Here is a 26,990-nt window from a genome sequence, read left to right as displayed (position 1 = left end):
CAGCCCAAAGCCCCCGAGATTGAAAGATAATAAAAAGAGGTGAAGTTGCTCTAATTTTACAAACTTATTTTATACCCTCCATTATAATAAAGACTGGTTGAGTGGATCTCTGAGCCAGAGTCTATAAATTTTCATGACATGATTATATCCATAGTTATAATAAATTTTAATCAAACATTCAACTCAAGGTTTTTTGTGGTTGGTTGTTGTTTTTTTGACATCTATAAGGCTTGCTTATGTCTGTGAGCTGAGAACCTCACACTTAATATGGGCTTAACAATGGGGTCAGGGTGAAGAAAAGGTGTTCCCATTATTGTGCTTTGCATTTAAGTCCTGATTCTGCAAACCATGTTTACAATGAGGAAGAAAAATACTGACATACTCAGTGTAAAGCAAACGTCTAACTCAGGGATCCAAGTTTCAGCATTAAGTCCCATTCATTTCCCTTAGTATGTTTTGCTGAAGACGATACTCCGGAGTAAATGATGTTGGATATTTTTCCATCACTTCCCCCACCCCAAAGATTTCATTTCTTTAAGGTTTTCTTCAAAGCAAGATTGCTGTTAGCTGACTCTTCAAAAATGTACTGTAGTACATTTACCTAGCAAGGGGTTCATTAGTACCATGTGATACAAGTGTTGTTGGTTCCCCATTCTGATATTCCTGCTCTCCCCACCTTTCTCCTCTCATTTTTTTTCATTCTTGCCATTTTCCTTCTAGGAAAATTCCTAGGACAGCCTTGGAATTACGACTTCTGTTCTTAGATTCCATGGATTTTGAAATTATATCCATTTGGGAGCTAGTGCTTCCTCGGAGCCAGGGATGGGGCAGTCAGGCACTCTGGGGAGCCCTTCAAGAGGCAGGAGGGTGATGGTGGCTGGGGCAAGCAAGTGGGGGGCTGGGGCAGGTGGGGAAGGGGTAATCAACTCCTGTGACCACCACCTGAGGCAATTAACTCAGTTTAACTAATGCAGGGGCCACCAACATTTTAAAACTCGCGTCTGAGAGAGTGCTGTGGGTGCCAGTCACAACAGGGCTGTCATGGTTGCGTGGCATAGCACAACCTGGGGGGGTCCTGGCATAACTCAAAGTTAGAGTACTGTCATGGTGAAGCTTTTCCCATAATTGTATCTCCATACCAGAAAAGGCTTAACCTGTTAAATTGCTGCCTGCCATACAGCTGCTAAAGGCTCAATAACCCTGTTTTCCCCTAGTGCCAACCCTAAACCAGAGCCTAGGCTGCCATCCCATACTCACTTATCTAAGTGAAAGCCCCATTAAATACAAAGAGACTTACTTCTAAGTAGACATGTATGCCACTGTACTTTAAGTTAAGTATATAGTGAATTCTTAAGGGGTGCCTGAACACAGCAGAAGTCATGCCCGAGCCTCTTTGCAAAGTTTCCTCATTTTGCATTTGCCATTCTTCGGGAGAAACAATGGCAGTTTATAGTGGTACGATGCTGCTTTAAAGCTGTAGTGCAGATGGGGCCTTAGAAGGGAACAGATCATTTTGCTGCATAACTTTCTGCCTAGGAGGGCTAGAGGCTTCATCTTTCATAATGAAAGCTCAGAGTCTGAGGCTCCTACCTAATGGACAGCTTTTGGACTTGCTTGCTGGTACATATCAGTTTAGTGGTTTGGGAGCCTTTCCATGAAAAGGGAAATACTGTATCAGCTGCGGATTTAAACATCATTATAATCAATAGGCGTTTCCTATTTTCACCTGAGAAATGTTGGTAGGGAGACAATAAGACATCCCTATTTTCGTTGGAGAAGTATTGGAGAGAATGTAACATTTCTTTTTCAAAATGGCACCTGGTTTAAACCTTATCCATAAATCTTAATCCTGAAGCTGTTTTTCTTTTCTTTTCTTATCCAATTGCTCAAAATTCCCCTACCCTTAAATAATTTTCAACATAACGGCCCTCCACTGGTGTCAGAGCAAGGAGTTACAGCATTAAGAGAACCATTCAGTAATAAATATTCGTGGAATGAAGTTTCAAAAACATCTCAGGATTCTTAACTGCAGTGCTAGGGACAGTGTATTCCTGTTTGTCAGAGAAATGCCAGAAAGATTAATGATGTGGGTCCAACCCTGTTAACATCAATCATAGGGTTTTTGTTAGTCCCAGGAACTTTAGCCAAAAGCCCCAGATTTCCACTGAGTTACTTCCAGGAGGCGAATGGAAGTGGGAAAAGAGCCCCGTGATCCTTGTTGTTATATCCAAATGTCCCATAAAAGGGAGGGGATACTCTGTAGGCCTCATGCTGCCATGTGGCGAATTAGCAAGCAGTGCTAAAATAAGAGTGGGGCCAATGGGCAACTCATGTTAGCTCCTTTCCAGAGGTGTCACTCTTGATAGTTTGGATAACTGATTTCTGGATTGATCCAAGGATGGATTAAGCTATTGGGTAAGGACTTCCCAAGGGATTTTAATTCTGTGAATGGGAGCTATGTGGTACCTTCTCCTCAGCGAGACTATAATTCCCCTCCCGCCCCTCAAAAAAATAATAATGTTGTTCTGGAAGCTTATGAAGGCTGGTTTAAAAGTTTGATTTTTATTTGTTTATATTTGGACAGCATTGACTGTGCTGGAATACTGAAACTTAGAAATTCAGATATAGAGCTGAGGAAAGGAGAAACTGACATTGGAAGGAAGAATACACGGGTTCGACTAGTCTTCCGTGTACATATCCCCCAACCTAATGGGAGAACCCTTTCTCTACAAGTGGCATCCAACCCAATTGAGTGCTGTAAGTATAATCTCTCTCTCTCTCTCTCTCTCTCTCTCTCTCTCTCTCTCTCTCTGTGTGTGTGTGTGTGTGTGTTTGTGTTCATGTGCCCGCTCAGCATCAATGCATTCTGCTTTGTCTGTCACACTGAATTCCACAAAACATGCGTTTTGTATTTGTAATATTGAACAACTCTTGGGGTTTCTCTATAAAAGAAGGGCTGAAGTAACCCTTCCAACCCATCCCGGGTTGGACGGGAGGGAGGTCAAAATACTCGGCAGAGTATATGTATATATAAGGGGAAAATGTGATGTCATAAAAATGTGTTATGTTCTACTTTTTTAGTTGTAATACATAAAAAGCATAATAAAAATATTTTTTTTAAAAAAAAAGAAGGGCTGAAGTAAAAGATAAATGTGTTGTTCCATCCTAAAAATTCAGCCAGGACAAAGCATATTTCAGCCATTGCATCACTGAAACCAAAATTAAAATTATTTCCAGCAGAAATTGGCATATATTGATTTGGGTAGGCTTGGTAGAAGGATCATGGTTTGAATTATCAGGACGAAATCCTTCAGACCTCTGTGTATGTGTTTGTGCGTTCACAGTATTTGATTTGTACTTGTAATAACGGTGCTTATTTCTCAATCTCATCAGCTCAAAGATCTGCTCAGGAGCTGCCTTTGGTAGAGAAGCAAAGTGCTGATAGCTATCATGTGATGGGTGGAAAGAAAATGATACTGAACGGACACAACTTTCTTCAAGACTCCAAAGTCATATTTGTGGAGAAAGCTCCAGGTATTTAAAACGATGGTCCTACAGATGAGTGCAGATCTGTGTTTGTGTGTTGCTGGTTGTATGTCACGACAAGTAAAAGTTACATGGGCCCCTATCCATTTTTCCCTAACCTGCAACCCTCTGGACGTGGCCTGATGCCTGGCTCCTTATCAGCTGCAGCCAAGCAGCCAGTGCTCAGGGATAATAGAAGTTCTTAGTCCAACACCTCTAGGGTCACAGGTTTCTCACTACTGTTTTAGAGGCTTCCATAAGCGACACTAATAGCCTGAACCTAAACATGTTTGGAAGTAAGCCCCACTGACTTCAATGGGAAAGCCTAAAAATGCTATCCTTTCTTAAATGCATAAAAAAACCTAGTGAAAGAATCAAACATGTGTTTACCAATAAATACGCACACATCAGGAAACCTTGGTCAATCTCCCCCAACAGGATGTGTACCTACACAGAGCATGCATTTGCAGACTCATCTTCTCCGCTTCCATAGTTTACATATCAGGGAAAGCACTCTGTGTTTGTATCTAAATGAACACTTGAATCCAAAGGGGCACTGGCAGAAAGGGATGGGCCACCTCGTCCCCTTCGACTGGCTCATGGAAGGTGCCTCATGATTTGGAAATCCTTCTCTTCCATTATGGACCACCCTATTAATGAGGAGAGGCTTTTTTTAGGGGAACTGATGAGGAAGGAGGAGACAAATACGCCACCATCTGCCCAGCCCCTTGTTCACTGTGTGAATTCCAAAGTGTTAGTTGTGTGAGTCTGTTGGAAACAAAAAAACAACTGCATCCTCTAGGACTTTAAAGACCACAACAGCATCCACACAGCAGTTTATTCCATTTCCCCCAACATTTCCCTTACTGTTAATCTCCATGTATTAAATTTCAGCTTTCACACAATGTAGAAGCTACTTCCGGAACTTCAGTGCAAGATAGCTCAAGCTTAATGCTTGTCTGTGCATCATTTGAAAATGTATTGTTTTTCCCTATAAGCAAATAACGCAGGAGTGTGCACTTTGTTTAAAAACTGAAATGAATTAAAACTTAAATGTTATTAAATAGACATTTGGTGCTTCTGTGGGAGGTGGGTGGGATTGTTGGGGGGTGGAGAGAAAGTTGCAATTTTTGGCGTCAGGTTTGTATCCATTTATTCTCTTGTGTAGAGATTGACCTGCTTGTCCTATATAAACAGATCATTGTTTCACGTAATGACATATATGGTATTGCAGGGTGTATAGAGAAATAAGCCCCTGGCTATTCTGATTAGATCCTGTAATACTCTTCTTACCAGTGCAGGTAGGAAGTGGGGTTTGTACTATGGTTACCTGCAGAAGCTAGTGATGTATGAAGGAGAAATTCAAGTGCCACTTACTGATTTCCCGTGCTATAGATACTTTGGCCCTTAGCCTATATTGTTAAAACAGTAATAACCTTCTACTGGTGAAACCTTTCTCAATGATGGGCGCCAGTGCAAATGGTGTAATTGCCCATAATGTTTATAACAACTGTTGGACAGAGCTCTACAATCTGTAAAGGAGCTTCTGATGGTGTGTGGCTGATTTTATTATGTCCTAGTCAGAGGGAGTGTTATAGTTTCTTTCACAGATGATTTCTTTCAATTCCCTTTTTTTAAAAACGAGGATTTGGGGATATCTTGCTTGCTGCTTGCTGATCATTTATGTTTCTCGTTTCATTCCCCCCCCTCCCCTTCATTATTTCAATAATTAGTTGGCAAGGCGCACTACTGACAGCAAGCAAGCATTGAAAAACATTTCTCGTGGCGCACCGGGGAATTAAATTCTCATTGTTGTAGTAAATGTAAGGGGCATGTGAAGTTTTGTAAATTTAAGTAGGTGCTCATCTAGGAAGACCAACGCTGATAAAAACATGTCTGACAGCCGTGCGAAGACCAGGAACGAAATAAAACATATTACCATTGAAGAAGCCCACTTTTGTTGTCTGTCCTTTTATAACCTGCTCTTCCTCTTCCGAGGTGCTGTAGAGTCCACTCTATATTAAGCTGTGAGGGGATGAGGGAACGTCTTTCTGGATCTGCCATTTTATTTCAAACCACTGGTGGGACTGGGGGTTAAGTAAATAAAATTCAGAGTAAACCCAAGATCACAAGTGAGGCCAGGATAGATAGGGAACTGAGCGCTGAAGGCAGGGTCAGTGAAGGCGAGAGCAAAGGAGGAGGAGACATCCTTTTTAAATGCCTTCTTGTTTTAGAAAAGGTTTCCGCGATGCTGGCACAAACGAGACATTCCACGGCTGCTTGCTGAAACCCCCTGAACTTTAAGCTGTCTCCTGAAATTCTCGAGCACTTAACTTCTCCCAGCCGTTCAGACGGAGGCTTTGATGGTCATGGCCGTTTAACCCTCGACATTCACCGAGTTCCAAAGAGATTGCCGTTTCGCTCTGCAATCTTTTGACTGTCCCTGACAGCACAATGCGCTTTTGCTGAGTAAGGCAGTCTCTAGCAACTGTCGCATCCAACTGCAGTACAGTTACCGAGATGCAAACTGACCGGGTCAGTCAAATGCCCTCTCGTAGACACCCTTGCTGTCTTCCACGCGATCAAAACTGGGAGAAGTGAATAAAATACATAAAATGGGTGCCTTCAAACTAGGAATCCAGACGAGTGGATTGCATGGAGAAGGGCAGGAAGGGAGAGCTTTAGATGTGACCTATTTTAGAACTGGCCATTAAATTCTGGATTCTGTAATTTCTTTGCCATCGTGCCTCTGGGAGAATGTACTCAACGTGTCTTTGAGCTTTTGCAATACATATATTTAACTTGGCCAGAATAGTTAGTGTTCACATTTAAGACATTGACATCTTTTGGAAGATTTGTCCTACGAAGAACTGCATTACAGCTCTTGAAAGTATCTCTCCGCTGAATGCTGTGAAAGAGATCTCCCGTAATAAAATAGTGAGATAAATCGAAAAACAGTACAAAACTAAACTTTCTGTGCAATCAGAAGTTGGTGGCAGTCAAAGTAAGTACTGAACTATTGGGACATTTTGAATTCAAGATTAAAGCTTTAAAATGGAGCTGGCATGCTTTCTTTTTTTAAAAAATGAAAACCTGTGACTGGGTGTGTTGGATACACTTTAATGTTGATTTTCATTGTGAAAAAATATAGCTGGATGCGCAAAACAGTAAACTCTTGACAAAAAAAAAGCATCGGAAGCAGACCAGGAGAAAAGAATCCAGGCAGTTTTAAGAGAACACACTACAATAAAAATGTGATCTGAAGTCCACATATGGGGGAACTGGGGCTTCCCATTCTGCCCAGGAGCATAAGAACTTGCTGTCAGGCAATGTAATGGCTAGCTATAATGTTACTAGTAATGCAATTGTATGCATGTCTACACAAGATTGGGTTTCAGTAGGACTTACTCTCTGGTAAGTGTGTATAGGATTGCAGTCTAAAGGAAGTTTTAGAATTTAATGCATGCCTTTTAACATTGTAAATGGTTGACAACTCTATGCGTAGTGAGCAATTTCTTCTTTTACCAGTGTAGCTGATGACATAGCTAATGGCAATGCAAATATTATATTGTTGCACGCCACCCCTATCTACAAGCAGGGTGTGGTGCCAGGGGGTTCCAGGTTTCCTCGCAACGAAGAACAGCAGAGATTGTGGTGTCTTTACGATATATGGTTTATTTACACACATACACAACTTGAGCCTACAATGGAGGGCCTCAGAGCATTCACACTCCAAGAGGGTCTTGCTTCTCCCATAGCCACAGCCTTGGATTCCAGCAGAAATCAGACAATGGCTCTGTCTCTCAGCTGCCCAGCCTGCAGCCAGCTTCTTGATCACATAACTCAAACTCACACTCCCAAATCTGGCCCTTTGTCTTTCTAACTACCAGCAAGTTGGGGGAGAGGACAGGCCCATTTGCTACCTGACACAGAATTGCTTCCTTTGTTACCCTAATGGCTCATATTTAGTGGGCCATTATCTCACCAGGAATCTAGCAGGACTATTCCAGGAACTGAATTCTTGCAGAATTCAGGAATGAGAAGCGGGCTCAGGTATACAGCCTACCTCCCCCAAACTCATATAGCACTATATCATAGAATGTATCTATATCTTTATATATCTGTATATTATTTTGACATTCTGCACCAAGTTACCAAAATTGTGATCCATCCTTAAGGACAAACTCAAAGGCTATAATAAGGTCTATGTTAATTAATGTGATCTATAAATATAATAGCATTTGCTTATGCAAAGCATTCCAATATATTAATTCACTGAATGTTGTGACTCTGCCTCCCTATAAGGGCTAGCTTTCAGTTGCTAGGATCTGGAGAAATAGCACTGTCCTTGCATGGGAAAGGCGGGAGAAGAGGCATGGTTGGCCTGTCATAACAATGACTCATATGAAAGGGAAGCCCTGAAGAATCATCAAGTCCGTTCTTGAACTTCAAGCCAGAAACAGAGCTGTGCTCTCAACTTAACTCCCTCTTCACTGCTTTTCAAAAAAGAAGTATGAGAAGATGTATGAGACGTTAGCCTCACCTACAGTGCTCTGTGTCTGTGTTTCTTAATGCTGAAAGGAAAAGCTAGGTGGAAGGATATTAGCTGCTTAACATACTTATCTAAAAAGCTAGTTGGGGGAGAAACATTGTGCAAAGACCTCTTTTGAAAGCAGAGTTATTTTTTATGCAGTGGTGAGAGCTGGGGTTGGGATTGCTCTCCTTTCAAGAGCCATAGCATGCTGTCTTCAGAAGCCTACTGTAATTTCCTCAGGCATTTTATACGGCTGTTTTTTAAAAAATAAAGTGTTGAAGTAAGCTCTTACTTCAGGGGTTTTTTGTCAATAAATTATTGCTTGCACATCCAGCTATATTTTCCAGAAGTGAAAGTCAATATTAAATGTGTATCCAAGACACTCAGTCACAGAGTTATTAAAAAAGAAGAAGATGCCAGCTATATTTTACAGGTTCAGCCTTCTTAAATTCAATATTTCCTTGTAGCATTGGGTCCAGTACTTCCTTTGGCTGCTGCAAAATCCTCTTTGCACAGAAAGGGTTGTGGTTTGGGACCCTCTTTCGATTTATCTTGCTTTTTAAATTTGGGTTAGCATTCAACAAAGAGAGTTTGAGAAGCAGTAATAAGTTTCCTTTTTTCGGGAGAAATCTTCAACGTCTTCAGAGTTAACAACTATACTGGCCAAGGTGTGTGTGAGGCACAAGCTCAAAGGAATGTTGACTACATTCTTCCTGAAGTATGTGACATGTGTTTAAAGAAATGGCAGTATTCATAATTCAGCACTTGGTTCTAAAAGAATTTGGTAAGATGCTTTGTCAAATGTATAAACTGTAGTTTGCTCGTAGGTGACCCTGTCAATCCAATTTACGGAATCATAGTTGTTTCAAAAGCCATCTCAGGGATGCCTGAGGGATGCCTTTTGAAAACCAAGCTTCCTTTGATGGTCAAGGCCTGTATTGGGCTCACCTGTGTGGTTTCCGTGAGCATATAGGCACCTGCAGAGTTCTTTCCTGGCACCCAATAAATCTCCTTCCTGCTTAGACTTCCAAGAAGCATTCTATTGTAGCCAATATAATTGGTTGGAGAGTACAATTGGTTGTGGGGTGTGTAGTGCCCAGGACAGTTAATCCAGTTTGCAGGTGTGCCCACAGACCCACCCACCCCAAAAAGGCTAGATATTCCTGGCTTTATAACATCCCAGTTTAAGCACTTCCATGTTTGTTAAGGGTGTCTTCAAGATGATCTGACACAATCAGTGTGCACAACATCAAACACGGGATAAGCCTGGCATTGCCTGGCTCACCTTTTGTTGCATGCAATGTGATGGGTAAAGGATGTTTCATCACAGTGGTAGAACACATTGCACTAATCAAGTGACATCTATAATCACATGCACAATTATATTAATTTGCCCTCAGGATCGAATCATAAGTTTCTCGCAAACAGACATTTTGTTAAATAATGTTTTATTTGGAAGAAGCACCAATTTCAATTCTTCCTTGCTCTTCCAAATGAGTTTTTGATAGGATATAAGTTAATTTTGCTGTTTTTTTCTTAATTTTTTTTGGGGGGGATAGTAATGCTGCCGGGGGGAAGATCTGTATTGAGAATCATATTTCTGGTAGTTTCCCATGAAGACTGTGTTTCTACATTTGCTTTTAGCAAGCAACATAGCCTGCTTTATATTTTCTGGAAGCATTTGTAATTAATCCCATGAGTTTTCATAGAAAAGCAGGGTAGTTAGGTGCAGAAAGGTTGCCACTTCTATATTATATTCCTAGAACATGGAAGGTTTTAATGCATCTTTTAATGTATGGACTAAGAAGTCGTCACTGAGTTTGGGCAGTTTAGACTATTCACATAGCGCTGTAGTTTAGCTGAATTATAATGCTTAAATTTTAAAAGGGAGCAGGAGAATCTTCAGGAAAAAGATTATGAGAAGTGGGGCATGGATTGGTCCTGAAACAGACACGTCCCTCAGATACTTTAAGGGCCTTTGGATGTGAGCTCTGCTTCTGTAGACATTTCGTTTTGCACTGCAGCATTTGAAGGCTCAAGGTTTGGCGTCTGTTCCGATGAGACGAGACGTGGAGACTAGTGAGCAGACTTTTGGCTGAACTCCATTTGGTAAAAGATCTTACATTCTCCGAGATCTTTCCATTGGTCTTTCCATTGCCAGCAGCAGTCGCAGTTTGAGGGGCAACTGGCCAGAAAAGGGTCAAGTTTCAGATTGGTAGTCAAGCTGCAGTTCACGTAATAAACTTAAGTGGCAGAATATCCCTCGGTCACATGCCTTCTGCATAATGTTGTTTTCTGCGGCTGCCTATCTCTCAGAGTCCACCACACCCATTTCACTTGCTTGCTGCATCCATTTCTGTGGCTGCTCATTTGCAAGGCACTTCGAAAGCCTCTGCCGTCGAGAGGGGCTAGAAACCTGAGAATTGTACAGTTTGGAGCACAAGAGTTAATGGAAAGGTCACGTCCCTATTTCCGGGAGTGGTGCTGGTTTTATAAAGGGGTCCCTGGCCACTTACCAGAAACAGATATCTTTAGCAGGGAGTTTAATCAGATGATGGAATCGTTGCAGTGAGGAATCCTTTCACGAGCGACCAGTAGTTGTGACGTCGCTGGTAGGAAATACATTTCAGATTTTCCTAACGCTGCAGCACAGGAAAAGGCAAAGATAGTATGGGATGCATGCCATCCACGTAATACGGTATCACTGTTACTGAGTCTTGCCATACAGTATTTCTATGAGGGCTATTAAGGTCAATATGTCCCTTAGATACTTGTGTACAGTTTCAAACAGTTTGTTCCAAATAAGCATACTTAGAATCACAGCCTTGCAGCATAACCTTATGCATGGTTACTCAGAAATAAACTGCACTGGATTTAGTGGAGCTTACTCCCAAGCATGTTTAGGATTGGAGCCATAGTTTACACCACACATTTGAAGCACTTTAAATAGATTTGACTTCCCCCAACGAATACTGGGGAGTGTAGTTTGTTAAGGGTGCTGAAAGTTGTTTACAGAACCACAAATCCCCTTCTCCCACCTTCCAGGAGTGGTTTGTTGGGAGCCACCCAGAGTGGCTGGGGCAACCCAATCAGATGGGCGGCATGCAAATAATAAGATTATCATCATTATCATTATTTAAAAATCCATCCTTCTTCACTGGGAATTCTGGAAATTGTCGCTCTAGGAGGGGAGTATGGGTCTCCTAACAACTCTCAGCACCCTTAACAAACTGCAGCTCCTTGAATTATTGGGGAGAAGTCATGACGGGTTAGCTTCACAACCTCCCTGTGAGGTTCGTTGTGCTGAACCTGGATCTCCTCAGGTCTGCTCCACAAGCCCCGCCTCCCAGGCCACCGCAGATTGGCTGAATTTGAACAGGGAGTCTGGCGGTGCCCACAATGCTCTGTGGCAGCCGGGGAGGTGAGCCAATGGTCACAAAACAACATGGCGCAGCTCCGTGGACTTTTGAGGTGCTGTGGTGAGCCGCAACTGCCGCTCACCGTGGAAACGGGTAAGCGGCCATTACTAAATAGGGTTTGTGCGCCCACACACACAATCCATTATTGGCATTTCAAACCCCAGAGTTTTACTGGAAGACCACCAGAGTTGAACCCCAAACAAATGGTGGAACAATAATGGGGTGGAACTGGGAGAATCCCCAAATCCCTAAAAAAAATACCCAGAGTCTCTTACACTCACACTCCTACACTCCTGGCAGATGTTCAGAGCCACCTCATCCCAATTTTGCTCTGGCAGGGGTAGGAAACCTGGTGCCCTGCAAATTGTATTGGACTCCAGTTCACATCAGCACCAGCTGGCATAGCCAATGGTTAGGGATAACGGGAGCTGTAGTCCAATGGGAAGTATGGAGTGCTGGGGAGGGGTAGTTTTGCTGGTGGGGGCACATCATGCTCCTTCTGGGGTAGTTTGTTCACCTTTGTTCCCTACCCTGCACTCAGCTCTCACCTGTGACTCCTAGAAGCAGGCAAGAAGAGAGATTACTTATGCCACATCCATATTGGAACATCCTATACTCCTCTGTAAAGTGTAGGTACCACCTTGCACTTACTTTTTCAGTGAATTATAGAATTGTAGAGTTAGAAGGGACCTTGAGGGTCTTGTTCAACCCCCTGCAATACAGGAATCGCAACTAAAGCATCCATGACAGAACGTCTGCTTCAAAACCTCCTTGAAAGGAGAGTTCACCACCTTCTGAGGGAATCCGTTCCACTGCTGAACAGCTGTTGTCGACAGAAAGTTCTTTCTGAAGTTTAATTGGAGTCTCCTTTCTTGTAACTGGAATCCATTGGTTCAAGTCCTACCCTCCAGAGCAGGAGAAAACAAGCTTGGTCCATCTTCCATGTGACAGCACTTTCAATATTTGAAGATAGCTATCATAGCTCCTCTCAATCTCCTCTTTTCTGGGATAAACATAGCGAATTCCCTCAACCATTCCTTATAAGCCTTGGGTTTCAGACTCTTGATCATCTTGGTTGCCTTCCTCTGTTGCCCCTACTGAAATTCATTTTGTTAGTTTGGACCCAGTTGTCCAATCTATTAAAGTCACCTTGAATCCCAAGGGCCATCTTAGCCAACCCCTCAACAGTTCCTCATAAGACTTGGTATACAGACCTTTGATCATTAGGGTATTTACCAATAACCTCAGTTTGAAGTTTGAACATGTGGTTAAAGTATTAGATCAACAGCAGCAGAATTCAAACTCCAAAATTTAACAAGAGAAATATAATTAAGCAAAATGAATTATTTAATTTGGTATGTTTACTTTGCTTTCTGTAGCAAATATCCACAAAACTTCTTTTTAAAAAACCCCACAAAAAACATAGCCTTTCCTAATAGGTGAAAGAAAATAAAGCTTTAAGCTCCACTTTGTTGTTGGAAAAACTGCACACAAATATTAAATCAAATCAAGATGCACAACAGCAGCACTTGAAGAGGCAACAAATCACTAAGCATCAAAAGCTTGCTTAAATAAATTTGTTTAAGTTCCTACCTGTACACTGGAAGGGTAGGAGCTTGACAGATCTGCTAAAGGAGGGGTTTCCACAATTTTCGGCACTACCGTGGAAATACTCTGGTCACATATAAATTAATTAATAATTTGGAAGCTATGGTACTATAAATTCATCACTACTCAGCCACATTGAAGGCAATTATTTTATCCAAATCTTTGAAAAATAAAGGCAGGCTGTGTTGTCTTGAAATTAGGACCTGTGTTCATATAGCAACTGTGTTCATATAGCAACTAGTTGATGGTTTGTCTTGATGGGAATGAGTAGGCTTCAGGTGGATGCAGTCTCCTCTCCTCTTTCATTGTTGCTGCCTTGGCTTCTAATTTCAGGTAATCACATTACATTGAAACCTTAATCTTTAACCTTAACTATGGTTTGTTGAAACAAGATAGTTTAATAATCCATGCTTGATGTTTCATGTTTCCAACAAACCATAGTTAATGTGATTGTACTAAGAATGGGATAAGGGTTTTGGTAAGACTATGCACACTAATTATATTCACGTTAAACTGAAGCACAACCCATTGCATTCATATTAAATATATTATTTCATCTTAAATGAAGCATAATCCATGTCACTCATTCATTAAGGATTTAGCCTGTTTCCTCTGAAACCTCTTTTCCCACAGACTCTAATAAATAAGGAGAAAAATGCTAAGTACAATTAGCAACAATATCTCAATGGAAATAACTGAAGTGGTGAGATACACAAAATATACTTTTGCTCTTGCTGCTGCTGTGTTAGAACAAGCCCACAATGCCTTTTTTATGTGGAAATCTTCTAGATGGGTGTGGTGGGGAAGCCGTTTCTGTGACTCATGCTGCAGGGAATTCCCTAATGGTTTTGGAATATTTTTACTTTTTGACTTCTGCAGAGTTTCCTTTTTAACTCCGTAGAGAGCAGTTGATACAGAGTGAGTTACAAAGGCCCATTCAGCGCTCAGCCGTTCCGTTTCAGAACCCTGCTTATATTTTTAGGAATTCAAAACCAGCCTATATAGTAATGTGGTAGGTGAGCAGAATTGGCCACCCCTGTTATCAGTCTCCAATTGCCAGAGTTTCTGACTGAAGCTCTTGCCTTCATGCAAGAGAACTAATTTACCTCACTCCTCCTGTGGAAACTTCCCTATCTGTTATGCTGCAAGGAAACATGGCAAGGGTTTGGCGGTGGTGTAAACAGTTCTCATTGTTTGGATTTGGCCACCTAGTCTCTTCATGCGCAAAAAAATAATAATCGTGTTTCTTCATAACGGCGTGCTGTTCTTTAGAACATGCACAAGTGCACATTCGAAAGAGTTAATTGTGGTTATTTTTGGTATTGCGCCAACACAAAACCAGCCACGTTTTAGAAACACAAGTCCTGTTAACCCGTTCACATGTGTGCTGAAAAGAAAGCACACACACTAAAATGTGGGGACTTTGACAAAGAAGTGAATGTGTGAACGCACACCTCATCTGCATTGTTTTTTTATTGAAAGCCCATTAACGTGAAGGTGGAAGCCTCAAATTATATCACTGGCCTTTGCTGCTTCTGGGATTTCCCTCCCACTCCCCTTTCAGCTGTATAAACAGGAAAGCTCGACTGCTGTTTAGTGAGTCTGTTTCCCTTAAAGAAAAAAGAGAGGGGGGGACTAATGATAGGCTTCACAGTGTCAGCAACAATCCCATGATGGATATAATCTTAAAATTCTTCTGTTTGCAAACAATTCACTAATTTTGCATTCAGAGGCAAGCTACGAATTATTTCAGTTGTCTATGTGCTTCTTTTAAAATTCAGTCTTGAAAATGCTGTTTAAGCCTTTGGGCAAAAAGTTAAACTGTAAAAGAAAGAAAGAAAGAAAGAAAGAAAGAAAGAAAGAAAGAAAGAAAGAAATCAAAACAAATTTAATGCCAGGTTTTTAAAGGGTCAGATATTAGATTAATTGCTCCAGTACAGAAAGTAACAACACCTCACTGAAGAAACATTATGTGTTCCAAAAAAAAGATTTCTTGGGATAGATGAGAGCATATATGAGTGGTTTGCTAGGTTTCCATCTCTTTTTCTTTTACACACACTATCAACAACAACAACAACAACAACAACAACACAGCCCATTTGGAGAGAATCACTGGAGTGAGTTAAACTTTAAAGGGAATGCCTGAAATGTGTCTGTTTCAGCTTTATGTTATGTCTGTAATTTGAATTATTTGCATTTTGGAAAGGTATAAATTGCTCTGGTGTACTTTTGTTGGACTTCAGCCAGGCAGGGAGTTGCCTTCGGCTGTGAGTCAGCCAGGCTGATGCAGATGTGGCAGCCTTACAATGGAAACTTTTGTGGTGTATCACTCCTCACTCCTCCGGCACATTCTGACTGGAGACGGCATCTAGCATACTTGGGTAGGATACTTGGCAAATGTTGTACTGACATAAGACCTTTTTCTCCAGTATAAGCAAGTCTTTTAGCATTTTGAGACCCCTAAAAATTATTCCATCCATTCCCAACTTTTTCCCCCTTAAAAAAACAAAACAAAATTAGCTGATCCAGATAAACCTACAAAACATGTTTACTGTAAGAAGTTGACGTAGTGGTCTAAGGTTTCTCTCCTGGAGTTGATCCCAGTCCGTGGGTGTAGAGATTTCCCTCTTGGTTCACCAGACGTAACATGAGGAATTGCCTGCTTTTTTTCCTCTTTAATTCTTTGCTTTTTTTAATTCTTTGCTTTTTGGTCTCTGCTTCATAACAGTTTCTCCTCCTTATGTTTTTGTTAAATGAAATGTCACTACCTCTTATTGAGTCATCTGTTCCCCTCAACTTTTCTGCAGCAGCTAAAGTCTGGACATTCTCAAGAGAATTTTGTACTGGAGCAACACTAACTCTTGCTATTTCTCAGATAGTCAAAGGACTCGATACAACGCCTTCCTTTAACGTAACACCTAAAAAACTTTCATGAACAGACACACATTTGTAATCATCCTAAAAGGAAAGAAAAAGAAAAAGGAATATACAGCAATGGCACTGTAAAAAATAATTGAAAGATTTGATGAGTTGGCAGGAACTGTAAAACAGAATCCCCATTCAAGTAATTAATCTTTCAGAATAGATTGAACATAGAAAAAGCCTGAAGCTCTGGTAATTCATTTACAAAGCTGAAAGGACTACAAACTCTTAACCAGCTCAGACTGTTCTAGGTACAGCATTTTCATCCCATTCTATTTTCATGTAGCTCTAATAAAACAATGAGTGGGATCTAGTCTGTGGCCTTTGCCCTTAATAGACTTCCCATGTCCAATTTCTCCTTTTCTTTCTAATGCCCACAACAGTTCTGAGACATAGGTTAACTAGAGAGAGAGGGATCATCATGACTGGCCCAAAGTTACCTAGAAAGCTTTATGGCTGGATAAGAATTTGAAGCCAACTCTCCTAAGTCCAACACTGTAGCCTTGGGATGGGGAAACCGAAGGCACTCCAGATGTTGTTGGATTTCAACTCCCATTGGCTCCAGCCACCATGGACAATCAGAATCGTAGAGCTGGAAGAGACCCAAAGGGTCATCTAGTCCAATCCCCTGCAATGCAGGAATCTCAACACGTGGTCCCCCACTCAATTTGTAACCATACCAGATCCTGCTTAGCTTTGCAAATGTGCTAGCACTTTTATTGCTGCAATTTGTCTTTCCTGTACATCCTGCGAAATGTTTGCTAGGATCATCTTGGAAGGCTGATTGCACTGGAGAATCAAAAACTGCGAAAGAAGCAAAGAGCCTGTTTCAACTTCATATCCTCTCTGTGTGACATTAAAGGAAGGCTATCTCAAAAAGGGAGATCCCCCTTTCATTTCTGACACCTGTGAAGAGATAACGGTGTAGAATTAGACAATGTCTTCTCTTGTTCCTGTTTCTTAGATGGTCATCATGTGTGGGAAATGGAAGCCAAAACTGACAAAGAGTTGTGTAAGCCAGTAAGTATCTCCTCTGCATGCTCATCACTCAGCTAGCATAAACTGTATGTTTGTGTATGGATGTGGGAGAGACACTCTGAGTGATTGTTATGGTTAGAGGAGAAATTTGAGTCAATATGTATTTAAGGCCAAATCTAACAAATTTACACTTTCCGAAACAATATTCAAACCAGAACGCAGCAATCTGTTTGAAATCTGCACTTATCTTAATTTCGTGATGTGTAGGAGTCGACATGATCAGTGTGTATATAATTATGGATAGCATGGAGAAAATTGATAGAGAAAAGTTTTTCTGGTAATCCAGCAAAGCCGAATGTGGGTAGATTAAGGACAGGCGAAATATAGTACTTAATAACGACAGATAGTTGTAGAATTCACTCCCACCAAAAGTGGTTAGAGCCACCAACGTGGGTGGCTTTGAAAGAGAATGAGACAATTTCATGGAGGATCAGGCTGCCAAAGGCAACCAGCTAAGATGGCTATGTTCTACTTCCACAGTTGGAGGCTGTATTCTTCTGAATACCATGTGCTGAAAACCGCAGGAGACAGTGGTGTTGCATAAGGTTGGCCACTCTGACAACAGGGTGCTAGACTAGAAAGGCCATCAGCCTGATCCAGCAGGCACTTCTTATGTTCTTAAGTATATACAGCAAAAAATAAATACACACACGTTCACATCAGGTGCATTTTGTATTGAAATGCATGACTGCAAAAATAAGCCAAAAACCCTCTCATTGAGGGTCTCGGATTATCCATGGCACAGGGCATTGCAAGGAAATTCAAATGTGTAGGAAATGCTCTTGCAAAGCTCTGGAGGCATATCCCTAAAGATTTGCATGAATGTGAGTAGCTTCATGGACCTTCTGTAAAAGCCATTGTTTCAAAACAAAACTTTATTTTAAACATTTTCTTTTAGACTTCATTGGTGATTGAGATTCCACCGTTCCGCAATCAGAGAATTACAAGTCCCGTCCAAGTTAATTTCTATGTCTGCAATGGAAAGAGAAAGAGAAGCCAGTACCAGCTTTTCACCTACCTTCCTGCTAATGGTAACAACATATTTCTAGCTTCAAGCTGCAGAGAATAAGTATTGTATTGTTTTAAAAAATGCAAGACAATATGATTATAATAACTGTGCAGCACTCTTTTAAATATTAAACTAATGATATGTCTATGTATGGAATAATCTGGGGCAGGCAGGGTAATGTCTTGTGCCAAAAAAAAATCATTTTGTTGCTTCAGTAGACCTCTCTGTAGGACTTAATTTTGGTGCAAAATAATACCAGGAGCACAACAAAAGTTCCTCTAGCTCATTGAGATGTCTGTCCTGCTTCTCAAAATCCACTACCACTGTGAACTACTTGAGTAACATCAAATGTAGAGATCAGTGTTTCCCAAACTTTGGTCTCCAGCTGTTTTGGGACTACAACTCCCATCAACCCTAGCTAGCAGGACCTGTGGTCAAGGATGATGGGAATTGTAGTGCAAAAACTGCTGGAGACCCTAATTTGGGAAACACTGGAATAGATGCTACTCATAGAACCTGGAGCTAAGAAGGAAATAAATTATATTGACATTATACCTCCACAGTCATTTCCCCTGCTCATCAGGCCTAAGTGGAAATAGAGAGGTCAGCCTTGGCAAAGAACAAAAACACCTATGTTTGTTATTGCACCCCCGAATGTAACAAAAATATGCGAGTAACTTCATGGACCTTATTTATAAGCCATTGTTTCATCAACTGATTCAAGCATCTTTTAAAAACAATACATTATTTTAAACCTTTTCTTTTAGACTTCATTGGTGAAAATAAAGCAGGCTGTTTTAAAGAGGAGACAGACTACCCATTTTGTGTGCGTGTGTGCCATGTTTTCGCAGGGAAATTACTTTGCTTACTGAGCAAATAAATACTATGGATTTCATGAGGGGAGAAGACATTTTGTGCTGAAACATCTGTAGCAAAACTCAAAATTCTTCAGACAGAATTACCTGCCGTTTTAATTTCACCTCATTGTACTTCAAAGGGAGTCCTTGTTTTTAACATAACATCGAAAGGACAGTGTCCTGTACCTTTCCGTGGTGTAAGAGGTATCCTATTGTAAATATGGTAAATCCATATTTCAGAATCAAAAGGCTATAATCCTTAAACCTACATACACATACACACATACAATTCCTGAGAGAAAGACATTCCCACAGAAGTCATTGGGGCTGCTCCAGAGGAAGTGGCTTGAGGGCTGGAGCCAAAATATACTCAAGGAAAAGAGAATGTGAAAATAGCAACCATAATCATATACAGCAGTGCCCTGCTAACTGTGGGGCGCCTTTGTGATGGTTGAACAGGACCCAAATATTATTTGATATGCGTATTTGTCTGTGAAGGTTGAGGATCATTATGGTGAAAATGAAAAGTGTATTAACTGTGGTTGATTTAGGCAGCAGATTTCTAGTGATTCGTTTTAATCCTGCTGAGGTAATGTGACTTCCAATATATACAATGGACCATGGATCTGCAAGATAAGAGTTCATGTCCCACTTCAGCCTTCAGATCATGGATGATATTACGCAAGTTCCTATTTCTCAACCTTGTTTTTCCAATTGCAAAATAGGAAAAGCAACTTATCTGGCAAGCATTTTTTCTGAGTGGGATAAACAAAGCCTGTGAGAGCCATTTTACAACAAAGGGCTGTTTCCCACCTGCCCAAACTCTGTCTTGTCAAGGGTACCCAAGGCCTGATCCTTACACAATGGGGAGGAGAGAGAAAGGAGGATAGTTTTTTTACCCTTCACCATCTGCCCATATCATGCAGGCCATTCCTTTGTGCTCCATAGCACAAAGATCTATGATGCCGAGTTCAGATTAAGGGTACCACAGGCCTCATTCTCTGAGTCTTCTTGCTTGCTTCACCATGGCAGCAAGGTCTTTGATGAAGGGCTGTGTGGTCTAAACATGGTGGAAGCATGTATCTTCCCATCACTCTTTAAGCATCAGTCCCTAGGGGAGGTGTGGGGTGGGCATTCCTACTACCTCGCCACACTCTGCTGTTTACCCAATGGAGCCCAGTCCTTCTGAGCTGAACTGAACTGAGGGAAGGTCTAGCACTATGTACTGGAAAAGCAAAGCAAACGGCGCTACCCCCCATGATGCTTGGCGTTTGCCACCCATCACATTGACAGAAGCTTTACTACTAATAGCAATGAGTAATTTTAGATCATACTCTCTTAAAATCCACCAATGTGAAACTGAATTGGTTCCTAATTTTTTATAGTACTTTCAGTAACCAACATCTGTTTTAAAACTTAAATTTAAGGCCAAGTGAAACCATTCACTCTGCTTTTAAACCCATGCCAATGGTATGAGTGTCAGTTAAAAGACTGCCAAATATATTTTTCCAGATAACAATGCTTCTTTCTTTTTCAGTTGCTTGTAATCCCTTCTGGCAGTGTCCATTTTTATTAAATACTGAGGGCCTGGCTCAATCCATTTGATATTCTAATCTCAGTGTCACAGCACTCTCTAATTTCCTATCAATGCCCTCTCAGCGGTGGTTTTATGGCTTAAAACTTTTGTGACAGGAAGCAAGGACAATGAACTAAAAACTCAGAAAGTTTATGAAAATACTTTATTGAATAAATAAAGTTGGCATTATTAGACCTGAAAAATCACCAAAAATGTCTGAGAAGCTGGACAAAGTGGTCAGGTCTCTATCTTTCAACTGAGTAGGAAGCTGCCAAGTTGTGATGGGCCTACTTAAAGTTGGATCTTGCAACCATTTTTTCCTCATATGCAAACAGTATCAACCATCACAGACTCATGAAGAGAATCATAAAATGCTATTCAAAATAACAGCCATGGCTGGGCCAATTCTCAGGTTGTGGCATCCTAACTTTTCTAAATGTGATCCCAGCTGTCCACAATGCTGATAATAATGTAGGTATCAGGCCACTCTGTTTACATGGCGGTAAAAAGCCATTTTAAATGGAAGAGTGCTGCTTCGTATCATTTACTAAGGGCTCCCTACTCCCCATTGCTGCGCTTTACGGTAGCTATAGGGGCGGGATCAGGGTGGAACTAGCAGATAGTGACTCGTCAAAGGCAACCATGTGAGTTCATGGCTGAGTTGAGATTTCATCCAGAAACCTTCACCCTCTTAACCACTACACAATTCAGAATAGCTGGCGTATGCATGCAACCACACAGCTGTCCATATCACGACATGGTCTGGGTCTGCACTGGCCCAATTCCTACTGGGTGCAATTCGAAAGCACCTCAAGTGTTTTGCAGTACAAAACAATCTATATTTTTAAATATAATAATGTAATAAGCAGTCTTAAAAGATAAATTATTTGAACCTTAGTGGATTATATGCATCTCAGAAAACTGTATTATAGATATTTCCAGTAGTTTACTACCTAGTTCACCATCCTTTGTGAAGTTTATGGTTTAAGTATCAAATGCATTTAGCATGTGTGCATGTGCATCATTGATACAGCATCCTGTTTATGATGCTGAGCCTGACGTTTTCGTTTTTAGATTCACTTTTCTAATTACTGATATACTGCAGAATGAAAGTGGTGACGATTCTGAGATTTTGTCTGAAAACAGTGGTTACTGACCACTTCTGCTAGCGTTGGGCTCTGTTGCCTGTTCAGTGTCTATAATTATTCATTGACTATTTACAGTGATAGTTTTCTAGTGGTATTTAAGAGCCACACTGCTTTTTTCTTTTCTTTTCTGCATCCTCCGCCCACTGTTAGCTCACTTTCTAAACTGAAATATTAAGCTATTTTTACTAGGTGAAAGTAGTAAAACCAAGATGCAATATATTACAGCTTCCTTTATTGTGACACAGATCTGTGTTTTTATTGCTGCTCTCCTGAGATGTTTTTGCTTTAAACTTTCATGCTCAGTTGAGCAAACTCTTTAACCTTGCTGGGTTAGCAGAGCTGTCGGATGGCAAAGGCAGAAAAGGGCCCGAGTCTTACAAACGTCATAAATATTTATTGATATCAAAGATGACTAAAATATATCCATATGTTATTTCATCAATATCAACAACAACAACAATAATTGTATTATTTATACCCCACCCATCTGACTGGGTTGCCCCAGCAACTCTGGGAGCTTCCAACATATGCAAAAACGTAATAAAACATCACACATTAAAAAGCTTCTCTATACAGGGCTGCTTTCAGATGTCTTCTAAATGCAATTTTTGGAACGTAGTTAAACAATTCACATTTACGGACAATAGAAACATTTCAGCTTGTAGCTAGACTCTTAACTCTATGCAAATCCTGGCATATATTCTAGATTCCACTGTATAAGTAGAGATGTAGGGAAATCATATGCAGTTTGAGCAATGTACGTTGCATAAATTTAAAATGGGAGAAAGATGTTATGAAAATAATAATGTACATGCAATTGGAAAGTTAAGAAACACTTAACCTGTTCATGGATCCTCTTGTAAGCATTTCTATTGCTCTGCCTTTTAAATGTAAAACCTTAACCTAATGTGCATCCTGAATCATATAAGGCACAGAACAAACCCTTGCTACAAACAGCAATGTCAGCTCTCCACTCTTATCACGGGACTAAACAACATGAACCACACAATTACGGGCTTTTTCACCTGCACAGCCTCTAACGTGATATATGCCATCATCTGCCAACAATGTAATCTGCCAACCATTTATGTTGACGAGACAGATCAGTTTCTATGCCAAAGGATAGACGGACAGAACTCTGATATTAAAAATGAGGGAACTCAGAAAACTCTTCAGCTGTGAGGGAGAAATTTCAATTTCCCTGGCATATTATGTAGTGGAACAAAGTACCCAACCTGAGAAGAGAGTTCCGGAATTTGGGAACCATGACTGAGAAAGCTCTATTCATAGCCCGCCCCCCTCCTACCTTACACTGGAAAACAAGGGTCACAAAGCAGGACCTCAAGTGACGACTGCAGCGTGGACAGGTTCATCTGAGAGAAGGCCATCTTTCAAATACTCTGCACCTCGACCATGCAGGGTTTTAAAGCTAAGCACCAACAATTCATATTTTGTCTAGAAAGCAGATGGAAGTCCATGCGAGACTTTGAACACAGATGTAATATGATCAAAGAGGCAGGTCTGGGTTAATAATCTATCCGACACATTCTGGACTAGCTACAACTTCCAAAAGTGTTTCAGAGGCAGCCACATATAAAGCATATTATAACTTGGTAGCTATAAGCAGCAATATTTTCTTTCCCCAGTTTGTAGCTGGCATACAAGCTCAAATGGATTAAAAGCACTCCTTGCTGTAGATGCCACCTGGACACCCAGGAGCAGAGCTGGACCAGGAAGCCAAAATCAGCAAACACAGTCCTTAGGGGAAAGTGTAGTCCTATCCAAAACAGCCCAAATACCAAACTCCAACTGCATTGGCAGTATCACAAAGCCCAACTTATTTATTATGTGATACCATGTAGTTGTCCCAGTCATACCATGATTCCCGGATTGGCTGAAATCGAACACTTTCAACTGTGTGTGTGTGTGCACGTGCCAAAGCAACAGCAAATCTGGGAAACAATTGCTATGAATGCCTGAAAAGGTTGACCCCTGCCCTCCATTGCAACTTTCACATTAAGAATCAAACATTTAAAAATTCTGACATAGAACTAGTCACTATACAGTTGTTGTTGATTAAATCAGATCATGCCATTAGTTTTTTTCTAAAAGCAACAGAATCTTGTTGACAAGTTAGTCTACAAACTGCAGTGGTGAGAACAGGGTAGCTCTTAAGTCGGGATATATTGTTTGCAATCCTGTCAGTTTTATCATATATTTTCAATTATGTAGTTAATCTGCAGTGGTGGAAATGTTTGTGGATTATTGGTTTGTAACACTGATTAAAGACAGTTAAAAACAATAGTAAAGTAGTTGGGGTTGTGTCCAGCTGAATCCTACAAGTAGGCCCACTGAAATAACTGGACTTGCTTTAGTGGTGACTAATTTAAGTTCATTGATTTCAGTGCATCTACTCTTAAGTATCTCCTGCCAACCTAGCAGCTCGAAAGCACCTCCAAGTGCAAGTAGATAAATAGGTACTACTCTGGCGGGAAGGTAAACGGCGTTTCCGTGCGCTGCTCTGGTTCGCCAGAAGCAGCTTTGTCATGCTGGCCACATGACCCGGAAGCTGTACGCTGGCTCCCTCGGCCAATAAAGCGAGATGAGCACCGCAACCCCAGAGTCGTCCGCAACTGGACCTAATGGTCAGGGGTCCTTTTAACTTTTTTTACTCTTAAGTATAACTTCGTTGGATACCTCCCTACATTTGTAACTGGGATTTTGCTGCAGATGGAGAGTACATGTGTTATCCAGTGGTTTTAGCACCGATCTCGACAACCTGCTAAAGAACCCTGAATGTTCTACAGTGTGGCTTCATGAGTAAAACTGCATAGTTGAAACTGGAGGGTAGTCTGACATTTCCTTTTGACTCAAGATTTTAACTACATGAACCAAATCTCCCTAATGGATTTATGCCACTTTCTCTAACAATGGAGGATTTGTGGGATTTGCTTGACAGCATTCCAGAGATTGCAGTTATCATATCACTTCACAGATACCTTGTGGATGTACAGGAATCTTCTTTAATAACAGTATTTATTGGTTTAGCATTTGTAGCCTCTTCTGGCATTCACATTCATTTTGCATTTCATTGTATTTTTTTCTGTTTTTCAGCATACGCACACATCCACACATGCATTTGTGGTAATCTTTTGCTTCCTTTGGATCAGGCAGTAAATTGCATGCTGGATCACAGGACAGCATGCAGTTCGCCCTAAGCATATAATCAGAACTAGTTAGTCTCAACAGCTGTATGGCAAGCATGGATTCAGCAGACAAACAATTTTCTGGCATAGAGATGCAGTGATGGGAATAGCTTCACCTGCTAAAGTCCAATTTATCATGCAGCTGTTAAAGGCATATGAACCCCCTCCCAGCAAAATCTTGCTAACTGGAATATCCTTGTTTTCTGGATCTTAATCAGATTCATCCCTTCCACTTCCTCTCTTTTCTTTATAACACTCACCCAATGGAAACTTTGGTTCCCCAAAGTGTAACGGGCAGTCGCTTCTCTGTGCTTCATTCAGCCTTGGCTCCATCCCATCCCAGTGTTCTCAAACCAATAAAACTTGCATTTGGTAAACCATGAAGACGTGGTCAAAGTAACACATTGTGTTTTTGTTGCTGTGGGGGTGGGGGCTGTAATGTGTTGCTTGTGTCCAAGAATCTTCTTTAGAAGTAAAGACAAATTTGGACTCAGTTTACCTCTTTCAGAATTGCATGCTTAATGTATTATGATAGGAAATACATGTTCTAGCATCATTAGTTCCACATAAGCAAATCGGAGGCCCCGGGGTTTTCCTCTGGAAGAACTTGAATGCCCATGGTTTGACAGTGTCCTGTCTCTTTTGGTGTTTGTTGAACAGCCAAACATTTTAACGGCAATTGTAAAGCACTGAATAATGGAATTATTTGGAAATAGAAGAGAATTGCAACATCACTGAGTAATTTGAATTACTTGGAAATATAATTATATTTAATATTGAGTTTTTAGTAGAATAATCCAACAGGATAACACGTTGTGTAGATATGAGCCATGGAAGTACATACGTCAGAGCGAATAAAGTCTCGTTATGCATTTGTGTGGCTCTTTATAGGAAGACCAGACAATCTGCTGTGACATCTTACGTCTCAACAAACTGGTTTACTGCAGCATGCACAACTGATTATGTTGCCTAAAACAGTTCTGATTACAATAATCTAACTAGGCTTTAATACAACACAGAACCTTTGGTTGTTGTTTAACAGCTGTCACCCAATTAATTAGAAGAATGGCAGCTGAATGCCTTGTATTTTGTAGTATGTGCCATATTTCTTACTTATTGTAATAGCCACAAACCAAAATAGATAAATGTTAGAAACTCTGGATTCTAATATATCACAGCAAACTGACCTTTGCAAATTCATAAAAAACCCCACAACCAATGTGCTACTATCTTACTCATTCAGAGCCTTCATTTCAGTTTATATAACTTAAATGACCCGTACCACATTTGTGTCCACACAGGGGCTCATTGTCTTTATCCAACTGCTGTGATGTCATCATATGGAGACATCACTTATTTATAGCTAGCATTGCTGCAGAAATTAGGTTCTAATGTAATTTTGGCTGATGCTATGTCTAAAGGTTGGTGAATCTGATAATTTTGGTTTTGCTCAGTTTCCTGATCACCACATTTCTGCATTTAAAAAAAAAAAGTCATCACAAAATTACCTGCATTTTGGTGCAAAGTTTTCCTAAAATGAACATTTTTGTATGCATCGTTTTAATAAGCCCTTCAGCCTTCTCTCCCCAGCATTTTTTTTAGAAACTGTGACTTCTACTTGATTAGCAAGTACATCCACAAGGTGTGGTGGTGGGAGGACCTGTTGCCCCACGGAGCAAGTAGAAGGTAGCCTGTTTTTGCATAGTAGAATGTAGACAAGGGCTTTAAAGGATTGTTTCTATATTTCTGAATCAAGTAAGCCGTGATCTGGATGCTCCTTGCATACCATATATATATTGGTGTGCTCTTCAGTGGGCTATAAAAATGATATGTAGACCCTGTTCCACTGTATTTGCTTTAAAAAAGAAAAGTCAGATTCTAGCTTGTTCAAGAAAAAAGCTTTATGATTAAATGCATCATTTTTCATAAGCATGCCGTTCTTCCTGAAGTTTTGTTTTGGTGAACTCTGGAAGCCCCTTTTCTGAATCCCCATGCTTGAATTTACCCATTGTGCAGACATCTATCAAATGGGCCATCAGTAGCAGTAGACATGTGGTAGTACATCCAAGTTAAAAAATTTCCTTTGATTACTACAAATCCATAGAGCCCTTGGGTCCAGAGCTTCTACTGCAGCACGGCTATTTGCAA

General features: G+C 40.7%; 1 protein-coding gene across 3 annotated transcripts in view; it reads left to right on the top strand.

Moving 5' to 3' along the window:
• NFATC1 (nuclear factor of activated T cells 1) overlaps positions 1 to 26,990 on the top strand; it is a 130,473-nt gene that overhangs the window by 66,073 nt on the left and 37,410 nt on the right. For all 3 annotated transcript variants that reach the window (XM_033154763.1, XM_033154764.1, XM_033154762.1), the window contains exons 5-8: positions 2,585 to 2,757; positions 3,394 to 3,534; positions 16,973 to 17,028; positions 17,945 to 18,077. In XM_033154763.1, coding sequence (XP_033010654.1) covers positions 2,585 to 2,757; positions 3,394 to 3,534; positions 16,973 to 17,028; positions 17,945 to 18,077 — 503 coding nt within the window. The remainder of the gene's footprint in view (positions 1 to 2,584; positions 2,758 to 3,393; positions 3,535 to 16,972; positions 17,029 to 17,944; positions 18,078 to 26,990) is intronic.

Source organism: Lacerta agilis, chromosome 7, assembly GCF_009819535.1.
Source record: "Lacerta agilis isolate rLacAgi1 chromosome 7, rLacAgi1.pri, whole genome shotgun sequence".
In the NCBI taxonomy this organism is placed as follows: Eukaryota; Metazoa; Chordata; class Lepidosauria; order Squamata; family Lacertidae; genus Lacerta; species Lacerta agilis.
Note: the sequence above shows the minus strand (reverse complement) of the source record. Positions and strands in the feature narration are given on the sequence as shown.